Genomic DNA, 20,706 nt, shown 5'->3' with positions numbered 1-20,706 from the left:
TTACTGAAATAAATGAACTTTTCCACGACATTCTAATTTGAGATGCACCTGTATGTGTATCTTGTGTGATTGTTATTATTTTGTTTACACCTGTTGTTATTTATAAAAGTAAATGAAATCGACACAGTTGTGTCTCGTTCCTCAATTCACTTTATCAGTAATGATTTAGGACCTATATTATGTGATTTTTACTATTCCTAAATTAAATTAGACTTATAAAATCTCTTCCCAAGGTGAGTTTTTTTTAGGCAACCTTGAGCCAATCTTAAGGCGGAAGGTATGTAATGCATGTTTGTTTTGTATGAGTCTTTGTCAAAGACAGTGTTGGGAACGTTACGTTGGAAATGTAATAGGTTACAGATTACAAGTTATCCTATTTAAAATGTAATAAGTAGTGTAACTATTTCAATTACTTTTACTAAAGTAATGTAACAATACATTTGATTCCTTTTTGATTCCTTTTTTACATTTCTAATGTTTTCAACTGTTAATCATTTTCAAATATGTAAACTTGGCAGGGTTAACCTTACAGTAGTTCTCAGCACTGATTACTGTCAGACTTTAAGATTATAATATAATAATTTAAGATTAAGATTATAATAATTTAATTTTAACCTCCTGAGACCCTGCATCCTCATATGAGGACATTATATTTTAGTGAATTTCTCTGAGACTATACATGCCACAGTTTTAAGTAAGACTGCAATAATGGATACACAAACACACTGTTCGCCTGTGCTTCTCAGATGAAAATAAGTGTTTTAGGGACTCACTGCAAGTAAACAGACTTCATTCAAACCACATTGAAAGAAAAAGTTTTATAAATGCAATTTTTTTCAATATTTTTATTCATAAATGCTTATTCATAATAAAATATGATTGTTGTGTGATTATTACTCATGATATATACTGTTATGGGACTAAGTAAGCAATCAACCCTGCAAATTAATGCTTAAATGCTCTGTATATCTGTTCAGACAAAGTGAGTACAAATACAGAAATTCTGCTCCTAACTAGGGCCAACGTTGCAATATTACATTTCCCTAAAAACGTACTAAAATTTGAAAAATCTTTAATTTCTACATCAGAGGCCTCCTAAAACAATATCTGAGAGGTCAAAAAAAATTGCTAAATTTTTTCTATATTTGGGTATTACAGGGTTAAATATTCCTATGAAATATTATGAAAATCTTGTCAATTATTACTCCCATTATTACACTTCTTTTTTCATTACGTTGCCCCAAAAACACATTAATATGCAAATTAGATTTAGTTTATAGATACATAATATATAACAAGAAAACCTGTTTATGGCCATTTTACACACATTTTGCAGAAAGAAAAATGGTATATCAAATCATTCTGTTATAACATAGTTGAGAATTATCTTTATACAAAGTTTGGTCAAAAAAAATCCTGAAAACTAAAAATGTATTGGTGATTTAAAAAAAATCAATTGTTATTGGCTATGTATGTTCATTCATGTCTTTTTATTATTATTTTTTTTTTATTGAGTCCCGATGTCCTCTACCAAGGACGTAGCATAACTTATGAATGAAATATTATTTTTAATTTTTTTAATGCTCTAAAACAATGCAATGACATGAAAACAAATACTCATTTTTTTCTAAAATGTTTTGCCAGGTCTCAAGAGGTTATAGCACAGCCACCACAAAATCAGACTTTAACACCTCTTTTCACTTTGTGATCGTTCTGAGGTTAAATAAAGATTTAAAATCATAACAAGAAATAGTTTAATAGCTATGATACTGTTTTTGAAATCAAATCTTTGCATAGTTATGACAGGAAACACTAGCATCAACACCTTGGAATAAAAAACAGTTAATATTAAAAAATAAAGCATATACATAATCCCAAATAGGAAATAAAACAGTTATCAAAGGAGCATGTGTCCTATTCTGTGTCCTAAACTCCTGAAACATTGTCTCATATTTTAGAGCAGTCAATGCAATTTATGAAAGAAATCTGTATGTTTTCTAAACCTGTACATATGTGGATGTGTGTGTGTGAAAAAAAAATTCTGATGTTACCCCCGGTGTAATTGTTAACATTTTCATAAATTTCTTTAATTTAATTACACATTTTTTTTCTCAGTAACTGTAACTGATTACAATTACATTAATTTTGTTATTAAATTGCGTAATTTAGTTACATGTAACTTTAAGATTTAAAATCATAACAAGAAATAGTTTAATAGCTATGATACTGTTTTTGAAATCAAATCTTTGCATAGTTATGACAGGAAACACTAGCATCAACACCTTGGAATAAAAAACAGTTAATATTAAAAAATAAAGCATATACATAATCCCAAATAGGAAATAAAACAGTTATCAAAGGAGCATGTGTCCTATTCTGTGTCCTAAACTCCTGAAACATTGTCTCATATTTTAGAGCAGTCAATGCAATTTATGAAAGAAATCTGTATGTTTTCTAAACCTGTACATATGTGGATGTGTGTGTGTGAAAAAAAAATTCTGATGTTACCCCCGGTGTAATTGTTAACATTTTCATAAATTTCTTTAATTTAATTTACACATTTTTTTCTCAGTAACTGTAACTGATTACAATTACATTAATTTTGTTATTAAATTGCGTAATTTAGTTACATGTAACTTACTTCCCAACACTGGTCAAAGAATTTTTTGTCCTTTGTATCACCATTTGTATCAATGGTGATGTAATCAAAAGATCTGTTAGCTCATATCACATCAAACCATGCAAATTATTATTGTTATACTTTATTATCAAATTATTAATGTTAACAACATCAGCATTGCCTATAGCTTGTATTAGTGTGTCGATTTCAATTTCTGTACAGTCTAATCATTAATTTTGTTATTAAATTGCGTAATTTAGTTACATGTAACTTTCTTCCCAACACTGGTCAAAGAATTTTTTGTCCTTTGTATCACCATTTGTATCAATGGTGATGTAATCAAAAGATCTGTTAGCTCATATCACATCAAACCATGCAAATTATTATTGTTATACTTTATCAAATTATTAATGTTAACAACATCAGCATTGCCTATAGTTTGTATTAGTGTGTCGATTTCAATTTCTGTACAGTCTAATCTCTAATTGTCATACCATATGAATTTCATATTAAGAAATTATTTGAACCCAAAAAGCTAATTATGCTCCCTTTGAACTGGTTGTCTTTAAAATACAAATCTTGTGTAATCCCAATCACATCTGTAATCAGAAGCACATTTTAAACAGGAGTACAATTTAATTTCATTCTCATGTGTTTCATAAACACATAATCCTTTCTGGATTATGATTTTTTTCTAACTGCAAATTAGAAACAAGAGGAAAATACAATATGCCGTGATTTAATATTTGAGGTAAAGACTATTCAGCAATAGAATTAAGGTGAGAAATACTGCACAAATCGAATAATCAGATGTAGAAATGTTTTGAGACCTTTAGCGGATCAATCTATTAAATGTAGGTCGCTGCTAATTCCGAATGATCACCGACTGGCGCGCGACTTCCTACGACGTTGTCAATCAAATTAACTAGCCAATCGGCGTAAAGGGCGCTGTCGTGCCCGTATTTCTGATTGGGCCGCAGAGTAACGTCACCGCTGGTACCCAAGCAGCTACAGCGTGAGAATATGGCGAACATCAGAAGTGTCAAGGTGAGAGGGAAATTGAATGAATTAATAGAAATGTACTGGCTCAAAAAAGTCGTCTGTCCTGAACTTCAATATTTCAAGATTGCTTTGCAGCTCGCTTTAGTCTGCACGTCGTTGTGTGGTTGTATTCCACTTCTTCTCACCATATTTTGAAGCTGTAGCCGCAGCGCTAACTACTTCAGGGGAACTTCTGTGCAGTTATGAGAGTGATTGATAGATATGTAAACATTGGAAACAATGGCGATTAACCAGCTTTACTCTTGCTTATTACATTATTCTTAAAATCTGGTGCTGTAGGCTTAAACCTCATTGTTTTGCAGCATATTACAGTTGAGCCATGACTGAATTGTGTTTGTTGTATAATGAAACCTGACCAAGCTCCATGCAGGCTGTGTTCCAGTGTGACCTTACTGACTGTGTGGCAGGGTATGGTAGGTCTGGTGACAGGAGGGGCCTCTGGTTTGGGCAGAGCCACTGTGGAGCGGCTCATCAGTCAGGGGGCCAGCGCTGTGATCCTGGACCTGCCCAGCTCAGATGGACACAAGGTGGCTGCTGCTCTCGGAGACCATTGTGCATTTGCACCTACTGATGTGAGTGACACTTATTGTTAATGACCTTTTGACATTTTCCCCTTTCTCTTCTTGCTCTTTTAGGGAGCAGTGCTTGATTTGAATATATGAACTATTTGTTAGTTTATTCTGATTGGGTTTTTGTTTTTTAATTCAGGTCACGTCGGAGTCAGATGTGAGATCGGCTGTGGATTTGGCCAAGGAGAAGTTTGGCAAAGTGGACTTGGCGGTGAACTGTGCTGGGATAGCTGTGGCTGTGAAAACATACAACTTTAAGAAGGACCTTCCTCACAGTCTGGAGGACTTCACTCGTGTTATCACTGTAAGCCTCACTGTATTTACAGTGCTGCCTGAACCTCATGACACTGGTTCATATTTCTACAAATGATGACTATTTTAAATATCCTATAGCAGCTGTCTTTTTTCACTGTAAAGTTTATCACTATTATTTCTCTTAAGCATCCATTCTTTTGAGATAGGTGAAATCTGAAGACAGGTAATGCCATGTTATTGCATATATTATAATGTTTTTTTGAATTTGATCTGTTAAAGGTGAACATCGCTGGGACTTTTAATGTGATCAGACTGGCTGTAGGGGAGATGGGAAAGAATGAGCCTGATGCAGATGGACACAGAGGCTGTATCATCAACACAGCCAGTGTTGCTGCTTATGATGGACAGGTATATCAGCTATACACTAACGTCAAAGGTTTAGGGTCTGTAAGATGTCTTTTATTTATTTTAAGAAATACTTTTACTGAGGCTGCATTACGTTGATCAGTAAAGGCATTTATGATGTTACAGAAGATTTCTATTTCAAATAAATGCTGTTCAATGAACTTTCTTTTCACTGATAATAATAATACATGTTTCACGAGCAGCATATTAGAATGATTTCTGAAGGATCATGTGACACTGAAGACTGGAGTAATGATGCTGAAAATTCTGCTTTCATAGGCATAAATTACATTTTAAAATATTAAAATAGAAATTAGTTATTTTAAATTGTAATAATATTTCCCCAAATTACTGTTTTTACTGTGTTTTTTTTTATCAAAGAAAAAACCTTGGTGTGTGAATAAGACAACTCTTACCCAAACTTTTTAACAGTAGTGTACTTTAACCTTACAGATTTATGACACTGCATCACTGCAGGTTTTGTAATGTGTTTTGTTGTCTTTTTAAGGTGGGTCAAGCTGCGTACTCTGCATCTAAAGGTGGGATTGTGGGTATGACACTTCCTATTGCTCGAGACCTTGCACCAATGGGGATCCGTGTGGTCACCATTGCCCCAGGTCAGTGTCCCAGAGATGCATATTTTGTTTCTAAATGGAATGAGCTTTTCATTGTGTCCCATCATTGCTCTATGAAAATTCATTGTTTGATAGGGATATAACGATTCACTCAGATTTTCTCACATTTTATTTTTTGCACATTTCTTTGTGAAATTGAAATATCTTTTGTCCAATAACAAAAATAAATTGAAATTTTAGAAAAATCCCAAATCAAATAAATAAATAATACAAATAAAATAAATCATTCATATAAAAACTTAAACTAAGGCTTTGCATGTGCTCTTTCCTGGCTTGGATTTTTTTTTAAAGGGGACATAACACACAGCTTTGCCCAATCTCATGTTAAACTTGAGTACATATAGAATAGTATTGCATCCTTCATATCTCCAAAGAGTCTTTAGTTTTATCATATTTATAAAAGAAAGATACAGCTTTACGATTCTCTCCGAAAACAGCTGAGCTCCTGGAGGTGCACCGTGGGTGGAACTAAAGAGTCACGAGAACTTGCACACCAATTGCCAACAAAACGCAGAAATTTGATGCAGTTTCACTTACCTCTCCGGTTCCGAATCATGACCGGGATCTTTTATTCCTGGGACCGCTCCATTTTCAGTATCAAACGATGTTTCCAAATCCAGCACCAGACTGGGCCTTGTTTATAAAACATTCGTCACCGAAATGACGGGAACAAATAAACACTTGCGAAACTCCATTGATGCCCTGGAAAAACAAACTGCATCCACTGTTCATGTAACGCTGGGTTCTTTGGGAAGCTGAACAAGGTAATCTTTCCCTCACATCCATCCGCTCGCTCTCACTCTCGCTCCGGTCACCGTTCGCTCTTACAGGAGAAATGCCCATACAAGGAAATCCGCCCTTCATGTCGTCATGAAGGGCCATGCTCGAAAAAACACTTTCCGAAACTTATACGAACCCAGGAGGAGTGTATTTGACACAGAATTACTCCATCATATGTTCAAATCGTTTTTTGACACTTTGGCCATGTTTAGCATGAGAATCGAACTCTTTAACTCTTTTATGAAATTATGCTACATAAAACCACATAAAAGCAGACAGACTGAATGAGAATGCAAATTCACTCTCTGACAGCAGGTGGCGCTTATGGAACAGCAGCGATACAGCATTTCCTTGGTTACTACTGTAAACAAAGCAGCGCTCTGCTTATAAACACTACTTCAATACACATTATACAGAGACAAGATGAAAATAAAATACGTTCTAAACTTTTTCTGAAGGTAGTCAGTTGCCATCAGAGACACGTTCATATAAAACCACACCCTGAATTGTATCGCGATTCGTTTAACATCTCAACCAACTTGAATTGTCACACATTTTTATCGATTTACAGGGTACATCTCTACTTCCCTATTGTTTGAACACAGTTAATTCAGTATTTTTCCTTTTTTTTTGAGACCTTTTCAGTTATATCCTCCATACCATTTTCTTTCCCTACAGGTCTGTTCTCCACCCCACTTCTAGCAGGATTACCTGAGAAAGTGCAAAGCTTCCTGGCCAGACAGGTGCCCTTCCCGTCACGTCTGGGAGATCCAGCTGAGTTTGCACACCTTGTGACTGCAATAGCAGAAAACCCCATGATCAATGGCGAGGTGATTCGCTTGGACGGAGCCATCCGCATGCAACCCTGAAAGAAAAAAGAAAACAGAGCGGAGAAACTCCAGTTGAAATATCCAAAACTGGTCTGTGACTGAAGAACTAACTAAGCATTTTCAGCATAAAGTTAAGATACTTTGTATCTCAGAGGAAGTGCTACCACTCCCATGAGTGGAAATCTTGTAGAGTCTGTCTTGTATTTATATACTGACTGCACTTCTGTGCCTCTGAGGTACTAATGACTGAAGTGTCTCCATAGTAAATGCATTTATACAATCATAAAGTTGTACGTTGATCAGTAAAGGCATTTATGATGTTACAGAAGATTTCTATTTCAAATAAATGCTGTTCAATGAACTTTCTTTTCACTGATAATAATAATACATGTTTCACGAGCAGCATATTAGAATGATTTCTGAAGGATCATGTGACACTGAAGACTGGAGTAATGATGCTGAAAATTCTGCTTTCATAGGCATAAATTACATTAAAAAAGAAAAAAAATAGCTAATTTCTAAAATAGAAATTAGTTATTTTAAATTGTAATAATATTTCCCCAAATTACTGTTTTTACTGTGTTTTTTTTTATCAAAGAAAAAACCTTGGTGTGTGAATAAGACAACTCTTACCCAAACTTTTTAACAGTAGTGTACTTTAACCTTACAGATTTATGACACTGCATCACTGCAGGTTTTGTAATGTGTTTTGTTGTCTTTTTAAGGTGGGTCAAGCTGCGTACTCTGCATCTAAAGGTGGGATTGTGGGTATGACACTTCCTATTGCTCGAGACCTTGCACCAATGGGGATCCGTGTGGTCACCATTGCCCCAGGTCAGTGTCCCAGAGATGCATATTTTGTTTCTAAATGGAATGAGCTTTTCATTGTGTCCCATCATTGCTCTATGAAAATTCATTGTTTGATAGGGATATAACGATTCACTCAGATTTTCTCACATTTTATTTTTTGCACATTTCTTTGTGAAATTGAAATATCTTTTGTCCAATAACAAAAATAAATTGAAATTTTAGAAAAATCCCAAATCAAATAAATAAATAATACAAATAAAATAAATCATTCATATAAAAACTTAAACTAAGGCTTTGCATGTGCTCTTTCCTGGCTTGGATTTTTTTTTAAAGGGGACATAACACACAGCTTTGCCCAATCTCATGTTAAACTTGAGTACATATAGAATAGTATTGCATCCTTCATATCTCCAAAGAGTCTTTAGTTTTATCATATTTATAAAAGAAAGATACAGCTTTACGATTCTCTCCGAAAACAGCTGAGCTCCTGGAGGTGCACCGTGGGTGGAACTAAAGAGTCACGAGAACTTGCACACCAATTGCCAACAAAACGCAGAAATTTGATGCAGTTTCACTTACCTCTCCGGTTCCGAATCATGACCGGGATCTTTTATTCCTGGGACCGCTCCATTTTCAGTATCAAACGATGTTTCCAAATCCAGCACCAGACTGGGCCTTGTTTATAAAACATTCGTCACCGAAATGACGGGAACAAATAAACACTTGCGAAACTCCATTGATGCCCTGGAAAAACAAACTGCATCCACTGTTCATGTAACGCTGGGTTCTTTGGGAAGCTGAACAAGGTAATCTTTCCCTCACATCCATCCGCTCGCTCTCACTCTCGCTCCGGTCACCGTTCGCTCTTACAGGAGAAATGCCCATACAAGGAAATCCGCCCTTCATGTCGTCATGAAGGGCCATGCTCGAAAAAACACTTTCCGAAACTTATACGAACCCAGGAGGAGTGTATTTGACACAGAATTACTCCATCATATGTTCAAATCGTTTTTTGACACTTTGGCCATGTTTAGCATGAGAATCGAACTCTTTAACTCTTTTATGAAATTATGCTACATAAAACCACATAAAAGCAGACAGACTGAATGAGAACGCAAATTCACTCTCTGACAGCAGGTGGCGCTTATGGAACAGCAGCGATACAGCATTTCCTTGGTTACTACTGTAAACAAAGCAGCGCTGTGCTTATAAACACTACTTCAATACACATTATACAGAGGCAAGATGAAAATAAAATACGTTCTAAACTTTTTCTGAAGGTAATCAGTTGCCATCAGAGACACGTTCATATAAAACCACACCCTGACTTGTATCGCGATTCATTTAACATCTCAACCAACTTGAAATGTCACACATTTTTATCGATTTACAGGGTACATCTCTACTTCCCTATTGTTTGGACACAGTTAATACAGTATTTTTCCTTTTTTTTGAGACCTTTTCAGTTATATCCTCCATACCATTTTCTTTCCCTACAGGTCTGTTCTCCACCCCACTTCTAGCAGGATTACCTGAGAAAGTGCAAAGCTTCCTGGCCAGACAGGTGCCCTTCCCGTCACGTCTGGGAGATCCAGCTGAGTTTGCACACCTTGTGACTGCAATAGCAGAAAACCCCATGATCAATGGCGAGGTGATTCGCTTGGACGGAGCCATCCGCATGCAACCCTGAAAGAAAAAAGAAAACAGAGCGGAGAAACTCCAGTTGAAATATCCAAAACTGGTCTGTGACTGAAGAACTAACTAAGCATTTTCAGCATAAAGTTAAGATACTTTGTATCTCAGAGGAAGTGCTACCACTCCCATGAGTGGAACCCTGAAAGAAAAAAGAAAACAGAGCGGAGAAACTCCAGTTGAAATATCCAAAACTGGTCTGTGACTGAAGAACTAAACTTACTAAGCATTTTCAGCGTAAAGTTAAGATACTTTGTATCTGAGAGGAAGTGCTACCACTCCCATGAGTGGATATCTTGTAGAGTCTGTCTTGTATTTATATACTGACTGCACTTCTGTGCCTCTGAGGTACTAATGACTGAAGTGTCTCCATAGTAAATGCATTTATACAATCATAAAGTTGTACAGGAGTCATGCAAACAATGTCTCTGGTATCCACATATCTTTTTGTGTAAAATAAAATATATAAAACATAACAGAATGAGTTATGCAGTGCTCATGGATCACCGCAGTGAACTAAATACAGCTTCAGGAAAGATGATCAATATGAAATGTTTTGGATTTGCCACTGTACTGACTTATCACTATTATATCAGTGGTTCTCAACCAGGTGTCTGGGACCCACTAGGGGGCCTCAGCATGACTTAAAATTATTCAAATTTTAAATATTATTCATACAATTCAAATGAAATCTACTGCTAAGTGTTGTCACAAATTATGACTTCAGTACAATACCAGACTAAGTTATCTGGATAATTTACCAAAATGGAATAATAAATGACAGAATGTGAATTTAAAAAAAAAACATTACTTGCAATTTAAAATTTGAATTGTTGCCAGTGTGAGTGTTATGCTTTGTGTATAGAACTATTTGCAACACAAGTTAGCTAAAAAGATAAAGCCAAATAAAAGTTATTTTTGCTCTCATTTGCTTTGTAAGATTCTGATGGTGAAAATTTTCACATTTTGGTATATTTATTTAGTATGAGCCTTTTTTTTTTTTTTTTTTCCATCCTTGCATTTTATTTCACAATAACAATATATCTCAATATAGTTATTTCAGTTGAATAACTTTGTCATTAAAAATAAGAACAAAACGGCAAACTACAAACAAATGGTAAAATACAATATAATTTTAATTATTTTCAGCTACAGAAAATTTAACAGTAGCATTCAAGTAAAAAAAAGATACTAGGCCTACACAAACTGACTACAGAAAAGATTTACTGCTCTAAAAAAAAGAATCACTGCTCTATATGATACTCAAAAATTATTTTCTTTTTCCTTTGCTGTAAAGTGACCCTCTTCTAAATGGAGAATGATTTATTTGCATTTACATCTCTTTTTTTTAAAGATAAATTACAAGCATTTTGTGTCAGCGTGAAGAACTAGATCAACAGAGGGCAGAACTGAGCTTATTTTGACAATCTGGACAGGAAGCTCATACAACTTGCATGTGATTTATGCTGACTGACAAGGTCAAAGATCTTTATTGCAACAGGATTAAAAAGACTTGTAAATGCTATTTTAGATAAGTTAGACAAAATTCTGTATATCTTTCAGATAAAGAATTATATCTGTAGATCGTTGTGGCTTTTTTAAGTATTAAATCATGGCTTAAATATACAACTACTTAAACAGCATGCAAGACTCATCACCAGCCAAAAAAAGTAAAACTGGAAAATATTGGCAGCTGTGCACAAAAGTCCTGCTAAATCCGTTACTGAACAGATTGCATAATTAAAGTAAGCCCAGATTGATGTTTGTAAATCTACTTTACACACACACACACACACACAGATTGATTTCTGTGCACAGGGTGGCAGTTCCACTGTAATCTCAGTTTCATTTATTTCAATTCACCCTAAAATCTACACAGACCATGTTAGCACGATTACACTTCAGAGGTTAACAATTCTCACAGTTACCATTTGGTTCTGAAACATGCAAGGATGATTCGTGTTTCCTGACAGCCAATTTTCCAATTTTTATTATTACTGTTTTATTATTATTTCCCCAATTGTAAGTCGCTTTGGATAAAAGCGTCTGCTAAATGACTAAATGTAAATGTAAATAATTATTTCTTATGTTTTTCAGTTTTATCTACTATTTACTGCACACTCTGAGTAGCTGACATTTCAAACCATATGGAATGGGTCAAACATACATTTGTGGAGTGTGCAGTGAAACAGATGTTAGATCAAACATCAGGTTGAGGCGAGTGGTTTGAATCATGGCTGATGGTTATTGAGTGTCACTGTGTTGTCTCACTTCACTCTGATGTGTTGCCCAATGTCTGCTCCATCATGTCATGCATCTATCAGGGGGCCGTGAGTTAGGACAGCTTTGATGGACACTTGCTGTCATCCCATAGATCTCTGCACTCAGGAAAATTACTTTCACTATTAACAATGGAGCTGTGGCTTCCGCAGAGGACAAACAGAGGCTGTGTGAAGGCAAGGTTAAAGACTGAGGGGTGTAGGAAAGAGATGTCCTGGTGCTTGTTCCCAAAGCAACTCCAGAGCACACTAACAGACCGATTCATCAATATGCATTATTAATGTGCTCGGGATAATTCAATCCCCCCGGAGTGTGTAAATATGAGAGTTTGGGTGTAATCAGAACACAAGACCGCTTTATGCTGAACCTCTAGAGGGCAGACGGCACAAGCATGCGATAACCTGATTGGCGTTTAAAAACACGTGCATCGACAGCATGAACATGCATCATTTGGATAACAAGCGGTCTCGGAAATCCCTCAAGATATAGAAAAGACAGTGCTTCATGTTGATTTTAGCAGTGTAGATCCCCAAGAATTCATGTCTAGCCTGCTGTGTGCTCCTTGAAGTCTAAAAGTCTAAAGAAAAAACAAGGGATATAGGCTGAGACTCTGTTGAAGAGGAGGACAGATGCAGAAATAAGGAGGCAAGAATTTGAGCTGGTTGTCATTTATCTGGGTCAGCCAGACCGACCCATTTTCTTCAATAACAAAATAAACATGCATATGCACGTCTTCAGATATATCAGTGAGATATCAGCAGTTTATCAGTGATATTGTGTGCAGATGGGTAACCCTCAGAAAACAAGGGGGAAAAAACGTTTGATTTAATGAAGCCTATTTAAAGGTCAGAGGGATTTTTTTATTTATCTATTTTTTGTAGTGACAATACATCAAATTTTCTCTTCTAATACCATAATGCTTTCAGGAAAATACACACACAAGTGTAACTGATTATTACAATTTTGGAATTTAAATGATAGGTTATTTCCACATGACAGTATGAGAACATAATACTGGGAATGAGAGTTTTTGCATTGTTAATGGGAATTTGGAGAGAAATGAACTCAATGATATCATAATGGTCCTAAAAATTCATGCAATATATTAACACTACTGCTCAAAAGTTTAGTCAGTAAGAAATTAATACTTTCATTCAGCAATGAATCATTAAATTGATCGAAAGTGACAGTAATTACATTTATGTTCATGATGTTAAAAATATTTGTATTTTAATTGAACCCTTTAACTGTCACCCCTATTTTTGAACATAATAAAATATATTACAATAGAAAACAGTTATCAGTAATGGTGATATTTTACAATATTACTGTTTTGACGGTATTTTAGAGCAAATAAATGCAGTCTTTGTGAGAAAAAAAATCTATATGGCATTATAATGAATATATACTGCATAAAATGCACTATCCAAACTTGTTTTAATTCATGAACAAATACGTTTTGTAATATGATTTTGAAGTACTAATTTCCATGATAATGCAATGTCCGATTTTAAAATGGTTTTCACATGACGAATTTTGAGGTTTTAATTTATATATAAGACTTTTTGTGACAAAGGTCAGAACTCCTGTTATTATGTAGATATTTTTTCTATTACTGTTCCTACATAATTTGTAACAAAAAAACCACCCAAAAAAACTGTGGTAAAATAGACCTTTCCAACGATATATAGTTTGTCATGATTAGATTAGGATTCATTTGTAATATATAGTGAAGTAAACTCATATGGGTGACAGTTGAGAGGTTAAAAAACACCTTGAAAAAAGCATCACCGGTTCCATAAAAATATTAAGCTGCACAACTGTTTTAACATCGATAATATGAAAATGTTTCTTGACCAGCTAATGATTTATGAAGCATCATGTGAAACTTAAAACATTAAAAAATATATTACAATAGAAAATTATTGCGTATTACTGTTTTTACGGTATTTTAGAGCAAATAAATGCCGTCTTTGTGAGAAAAAACTTCTATATGGCATTATAATGAATATATACTGCATGAAGAAACGTAATCTTATTTTTAGCATTATAAAAAATATGACAGAAGAATCATACTTGGAGAGTCATTAGAAAGCACACGAACAGAAACAGCTTTCAGAATTGGGTGTTTGTAATTAAACGGCACAGCGACGTCCCACTGAGACGTTCAATCCTTAATCTCCAGAGAATACTGCCGTGAGAACGCTTAGGATAACAGGATCCCTCCTCCAAAAGCAAGAAAAACAAACAAACTTTGGGAAACTCAAGAAAAACACCCCAGAAATCTTCAAGGGATGACTGCACCCACTAAAGAAACAGCAAAAGGATGATTCCCAGTCATTAAATCGAAAGAGTCCCAAAGATCTCAGATGTGTAGGACCATTGGCTGGTTTGAATACGAGCATTATCACTCAATCCCACATTTACAATACCTTTCACATCCGACAATACCGTAACCCAGCCTGACACTGCTCATTTACGTCTTATCCTTCATGAAAACAAATACATTTGTCTAAAACATTGGATGCGGTGTCTTTCTGAGACCTATTAGAGGCATTGTGTTGGCTTTATCTGTTGAGCGCAGGCTACAGTAGCAGTCTTTGTGCTGAGGGACGGTAATCCTGTATCTGTATGTGTATTTGTGCCCACTTGAGGATTCGAGACAGAGGAGGGAATCCACTAATGCTGCCGATGCTAGAGAAAACAAATCAACACAGCAGGCCTCCAACTAGCCACGGCAGAACAGATATTCCCACAACATTCGGTCTTTACTAGCGTATGCTCAAATAAAGCTATTATTAATGTCTGTTCTGACACACACATATTCTGTACGGCTTGGATGTCGATTAGAGTGCTTGTAGCTTGCAGGATAACAAACATACACGGGCCACATAAAGAATCACCTCCAGTGACTTTAATACCACTCTGTTATATATATGTTGCCAACAATGGGATTCTTTTTATATTTACTGGGCATTCAGTGCACCATTAAGAGCCAGTTGTGTTCCTGAGAGGCTAGTGAGTATATAGCGTTTTCTGGATGGCCTTTGAAACAGCCTGTAATCATAGCTTTGAGAGTGTGATGAAGATCCAGCGCTCCTTTAGCAACACACACTGACTTCTGACCTCATCCAGTGCTTCATTGTAGCATGACCATAAAGCTGATAGAGGTTATCCGATTTAATCAGAACACAGTAACTGCCTCTCATGAGGGTCAGACACTGACATCCTCACAATACCGATGCGGAAAAAGCTTTGCATCTGAAGCACGCATCTCCTGAACACGGCGGAATGATCTCTAAAGGGATCACCATCACAACGGTGCTGTGGTGGGTGTAATTTCTTTACAACCTACTTTGAGACACGGCAATGTGTAGGAAATCATAGAAATCGTGTTATCAGGTCACTGCAATTACAAAAGCATTTCGAACCGAGTAATAACATAGTAAATAAATTGATTTGACTTCTTATTTTCTCATTTGGAGGATCTTATCTGATCTGTGTGAGGCTCAAATCTCTATCAAAGGAATAGTTCACCCAAAGATGAATATTTGCTGAAAATGTACTCACCCTCAGGCCATCCAAGATGCAGATGAGTTTGTCTCTTCTGATTTGGAGATATTTAGCATTACATCACTTGCTCACCAATGGATCCTCTGCAGTGAATGGGTGCCGTCAGAATGAGAGTCCATCATTAAGACGTTTTTCACTTTTAATCTGTTGCTTTCGGCTAAAATACTAGTCATTTATCCATAACATTGCTCCAGTTCAAAACAGTTATATGTCAGTGGATTTTGAAGTAAGAGAATGGATTTTTTCACTGGAGGAAGCGTCATTATGGATTATGGACCCAGCAGCCACAGTCTGAAGTTAAAAACGTCTTCATGATGGATTGGTTTCTTACAAACGTGCTTTTCACTTCACAAGACATTAATTGATTGGAGTCTTGTGGATCGCTTGTGGGTTATTGTGATGGCACCCATTCACTGCAGAGGATCCATTGGTGAGCAATTTAATGCTACATTTCTTCAAAACTGTTCAAATGAAGAAACAACTCGTCTACATCTTGGATGGCCTGAGAGTAAGTACATTTCTTATTTTTTGTTTGAACTATTCCTTAAAAGTCACCATGAAATCAGAATCAACCATTTATATTTTTATGGAATATTTCAGTGTTTATTACAAATGATTTATCCATGTACATCATTATTTTTATACCTGATCTGTGTGAGGCTCAAATCTCTATTAAAGTCACCATGAAATCAAAATAAACAACTATTGCAGTGTTTATTATAAATTATTTATTCATGCACATCATTATTTTTATTGAATATTGCAGTGATTACTATAAATTATTTGTGTATGCAATTTTTTTTGTGAAATATTGCAGTGTTTATTTTAAATGTCTTATCATTTTACATCCTTCTTTTTTTATTGAGTACTGCAGTGTTTATTTTAAGTGATTTCTCTGCGTGCATAATTTTTTATGGTGTGCTGCAGTGTTCATTATAAATGATTTATCTGTGTACTTAATTCATATGCCCTTATAATCTTTAAACAAAAACATTAACTTCCCCTCCCCCTCACACATCTCGTCTCTAATGACGTGTGCACCGGCATGACGACGGGGCAATAATCTCTCTCCTCCAGCATCCTGCCACTCACATGAGATTGCAGCAATTAGCACTTGACAATGATCCAACCAATCCTTTCCCAATGGACAAAACAAGTCCCACCCAACATGTCTCCTCATATGAGAAGCTGTTTCACTCGGATATACATCAATATATAGGGAAGAAAAGACGACTGCAATTTCCGTTTCATGCTGACTTTAACATGGTGGACAGGCAGCCACAACGGTGACAGGTCCACTGGGAGAGAGATGCCAGCTTCAGATGCTATTCACTGTTGGGTTTGAGAGAAAGTGGGCAAAAGAGAGAGATAGAAAGAAAAAAACAGACACAGAGAGAAACAATTATGAGACATAGTGAGGCATGTCTGTCTGCTGTATGCTAAGGAGAGAGATTGAACCATCAACTCAGAAGCATAGATCTGTCATGACATACAAAATGTTTAAAAGTAAAGCATAACATTTTGGTGGATTATAAATGATTTTCTCATATCCCAGCTTAATATAGAGTCTGTAAATGCTATGGCTATCAAATTGTGTTGGGTCGTTCTTGAACGATTCGTTAATTTTGAACAAATCTTTAATGTGACTCGGGAAGAACGAGTCGTCTCGGGGAGTGATTCGTTCAGACGTGCATCCGCAACATCCTATAGGTTCTGTAACGGAATTAGTCAAGTAGTTCACCTGTTTCGAGTCTTTGGGTTTTTCCGAGTCGTTCGTTCATCACGTGACAGCCCCATAAACTTTAACCAATGCAGTCTGAGCCGGAAAGAGAATTGATTAGTTCATCTCTCGAGTCTTCGGGTTTTTCGAGTCAATCGTTCATCACGTGACAGACCCATAAGCGTACCCTACGCAGTCTGAGCCGGAAAGAGACTTAATAATAATAACCAACTCTTTGTTTCCTTTGTTACAACATTCAGTGTTATGGAAAAGAACCATAATGACAGAAATTCACACGTTAAGAAGTAAAAAGCTACAATTTGAGACCAGAAACGCATCACATAACTGTAAGAGTAAATAATAATTATAATAATGATGATAATAATAATAATAATAATAACTATGCACCCGTTTGTAAGGAAGATTGTAAATTAACTAATTTCTCTATCAATGCTGTCACGTCACGTGACAAAAGAACGAATTATTCGAAAGACTCGAGAGATGAACTAATCAATTCTCTTTCCGGCTCAGACTGCATTGGTTAGGTTTATGGGGCTGTCACGTGATGAACGAACGACTCAAACCCGAAGACTTGTCAGATAAGAGGTGAGGTGAGCTAATCATAGACTGCAGACCCAGGTAAACAATGAATTAATCTTTTCTGCTTCTTATAGTAGTTTTGTATTGTTTGTAGTGTGATCAACGTTTGCGTAAGTAGTAGACGTGTTAGGGAAGTAACACGTAACATTTTAATTATATTTTGCAAAAATGAACGAAATGAATGAAATGACTCGAAAAAAGATTCGTTCATTTTGCTGAACGAGACTCAACTTCCCATCACTACTATCAAAGCATTGCTTTATTTGAATCCAGCTGTAGGGCAATATTGGCTCAACCAGTGGCATGAGGTTGGAGGCGGGACTATCTCTTTGCTCAACCAATGGCAGACAAGGGAATATACACTGACCTATTTGATTTTTTTTTATTTGTCGAAAGATTCTATTTAGTGGCGCTGTAGAGTTTTTGCAATCTTTTTAAATCTCAGTTACACTAGACAAATCACAGAACGTGCTGTTGCATTTAAATACAACCCAACACAGCGAAATGGAAAAGAACGCAGGGGCTCGAGTCGTGTTTTTAAAAGTTGAACATTTAACTTGACACAGCTTCTTGAAAAAAAGGTTGCTCCCGTAAAACCCTGAAAAAGCAGCGAAATGTACATTTACATTAGTGATGAGAAGCACACAAAATATGGCGAGCAAAATGGTCAAAACGGTACTACAAAACTACAAAAATGTAATCCATTAAATATGAAATGTATGTTTATTTATTAATTTGTAGTGCTTGTTTTTGTGTGTTTATTTCGGACCCATGCATGCAGCTAATTCCAATCAGAAACAATGAACCCTCCATTTTTGTATTCCACATGCATGTTTACTAAAAGTCATTAAAACAGAACCTACATTATAAAACTGATTGAAGATCAGATAAAATCATATTAGACACTGGTTCATGAATTCACTAAATTAACATCCTCTAGTAGCAAACCATCAGAATTCCAAAAGTTTCAAAATCAAGATTCAAAACAGCCTAGTTTGCTAAAATCATGACTTTTGTTTATGAACACAAAAGATTCATAAAGTGTTAAAAAAGCAGTGTTTTGAAAGTGGTCATCACTGGTTTACATAACAAAGCGTCTCTGATGGACATATATGCTCTTTTGATATGACAACCACTAGATTACATTTATAGATTTGAAAGACGCTTTTATCGAAAGTGACTTACGCTGCATTCATGATATGCAGTTCACGCATTCCCTGGAAATCAATCCCGTGACCTTGACATTGCAGCATAGTGTACTGTTTGAGCTACAGGATATGTTGCATGCTTATATGTTGCACTTTAAACATGCTAAATAGATAAATATCATTACACATGCATGTATACCTTTTCTAAAAGGACATTTCTTACACCTCCCAAGGCCTTTTATGCATGCAAAATCTGTATCCTTTTCCACCTGCAAAATAATTACCATGTCCATTTAATTACCATGTGCATCTGGAAAATGAACACTGAAAATCATAACTTTGTTAATGAGAAGGTATGCTGGCTTGCATGAAAAAAAATGCATTTTTAATTTCAGCAACTGCTGAAGTTTTCCACCCTTTTGGCCGAATCATAGAGCTTACAAATACTCATCTCCAGCTGCGAGTCAGTGCCATGGAGCATGAACATGTCTTCATCCATTCATAGCAGCCTAACTCCAATTGCTTAGTATTTCAAAGACATCCTTACCACAGTACGCAAGCATCGTGATAGTCTGGGATGTAGTCAGCAAGACTTCATTAGCAAAGCAGTTTCATGTAGAGCCCAAAGGAGAGCCAAACTCAGCCGCTTTCTATTCCTTCAGCAGGGTGCAGTTCTCTCAAACTTCCCCTCGAGAGCAAGAAACTCAGGCTGTAAGAGTTGCTATTAAATGCATTACGGCTGGTCTGTTACACAACGCTCCACTGGAATACCAAAATCCCCCTTCCAAAAGTACAGGGTAAATTATGCATAGGCTAATGTCGTAACTGAAGTACAGTTTACACGGGCATTTTTCAAACCCGTCTACATGATTCATACCAAAGACACATCGCTGATGAATTAGTTACTGATCTGGGGATGAAGGGTGTGATCCTATTTATATGCTTTCGCTTTTGCACCTGAATTGCCCTCAGAGATCCATTCAATTATCTATGCATCTATCTGTCTGCCACACCTTTTCTCTCAAACTGCGTTCACACGTCTTTTCTACACATCTCAACTGAAACAAAACTCATAATAATATCGGATGGCATTGATAATCACCTTAGAGACCGGCACGAAAACCTGCAGCTGAATATAAAACACTTTTGCTCTAGTTTATAACACTTGTGTGTCCAATCAATTTTAATATATTGAAATCTATTCAAACAGAAGCTCAATTATGCAAAAGAGTCTGAGTCAGATGAATCTGATACAGGACATGCCAGTAAGCCTCAAAACAGCCATCAGCATACTTAGGGCTAACGTGACAGACTCGAACATGCATGTAGACGCACTTCAACTGCCCTGAAACAACTGCTGGAAGAATACAGTGAGTTCCTATTTACAGCAAGCAAATAAAGGTCAGATTTACTTATAGTAAAATCTCCTAAATAATAATAAAAAAAAATGCAGATAAGGGATATTTTAATTTGATTTGCACAAAATGACAAAGTAATTTTTCACCATAGTGTTTATCTTGACACATTTTCAGTTGAATTAATCATGAAATTGAAATTTTTCCTTTATCCGTTTACTTTATTCACTTTTCAAATTTAACTCTCAATTCATAATTTTTCTAAATGCATCTTAATAATCTTATTTTGAGAGATTCATCCATGCATGTCTCATATTCATATTATTCATATTATTAACTTTCAACATGCATAAGTTCACATATAAATCCAAA

General features: G+C 35.8%; 2 protein-coding genes across 3 annotated transcripts; both read left to right on the top strand.

The window, feature by feature from the left end:
* Window positions 1–3,605: 3,605 nt before the first annotated feature.
* Window positions 3,606–7,427, top strand: LOC107560905 (3-hydroxyacyl-CoA dehydrogenase type-2-like). Of its 2 annotated transcripts, none has more exons than XM_016245195.1 (6): window positions 3,606–3,667; window positions 4,090–4,254; window positions 4,391–4,555; window positions 4,786–4,914; window positions 5,420–5,528; window positions 7,005–7,427. In XM_016245195.1, the coding sequence occupies exons 1-6, from the start codon at window positions 3,644–3,646 to the stop codon at window positions 7,193–7,195; spliced, it is 783 nt and encodes a 260-aa protein (XP_016100681.1). In that variant the 5' UTR covers window positions 3,606–3,643; the 3' UTR covers window positions 7,196–7,427. The 2 variants fall into 2 exon arrangements, with proteins under 2 accessions (XP_016100681.1, XP_016100682.1); XM_016245196.1 differs by lacking the exon at window positions 3,606–3,667 and adding an exon at window positions 3,716–3,785.
* A 438-nt stretch (window positions 7,428–7,865) lies between these two features.
* On the top strand, window positions 7,866–9,757 carry LOC107560907 (3-hydroxyacyl-CoA dehydrogenase type-2-like). Its single transcript, XM_016245197.1, has 2 exons — window positions 7,866–7,990; window positions 9,466–9,757. Exons 1-2 carry the CDS (start codon window positions 7,927–7,929, stop codon window positions 9,654–9,656), a joined length of 255 nt encoding a protein of 84 aa, XP_016100683.1. The 5' UTR covers window positions 7,866–7,926; the 3' UTR covers window positions 9,657–9,757.
* The last annotated feature ends 10,949 nt before the right edge of the window (window positions 9,758–20,706 follow it).

The sequence above is a fragment of the Sinocyclocheilus grahami genome, unplaced genomic scaffold (genome assembly GCF_001515645.1).
Source record: "Sinocyclocheilus grahami isolate Dianchi unplaced genomic scaffold, SAMN03320097.WGS_v1.1 scaffold747.1, whole genome shotgun sequence".
NCBI lineage: Eukaryota > Metazoa > Chordata > Actinopteri > Cypriniformes > Cyprinidae > Sinocyclocheilus > Sinocyclocheilus grahami.
The sequence above is the reverse complement of the archived record's forward strand: the minus strand, read 5'-3'. Positions and strand labels throughout refer to the sequence as shown.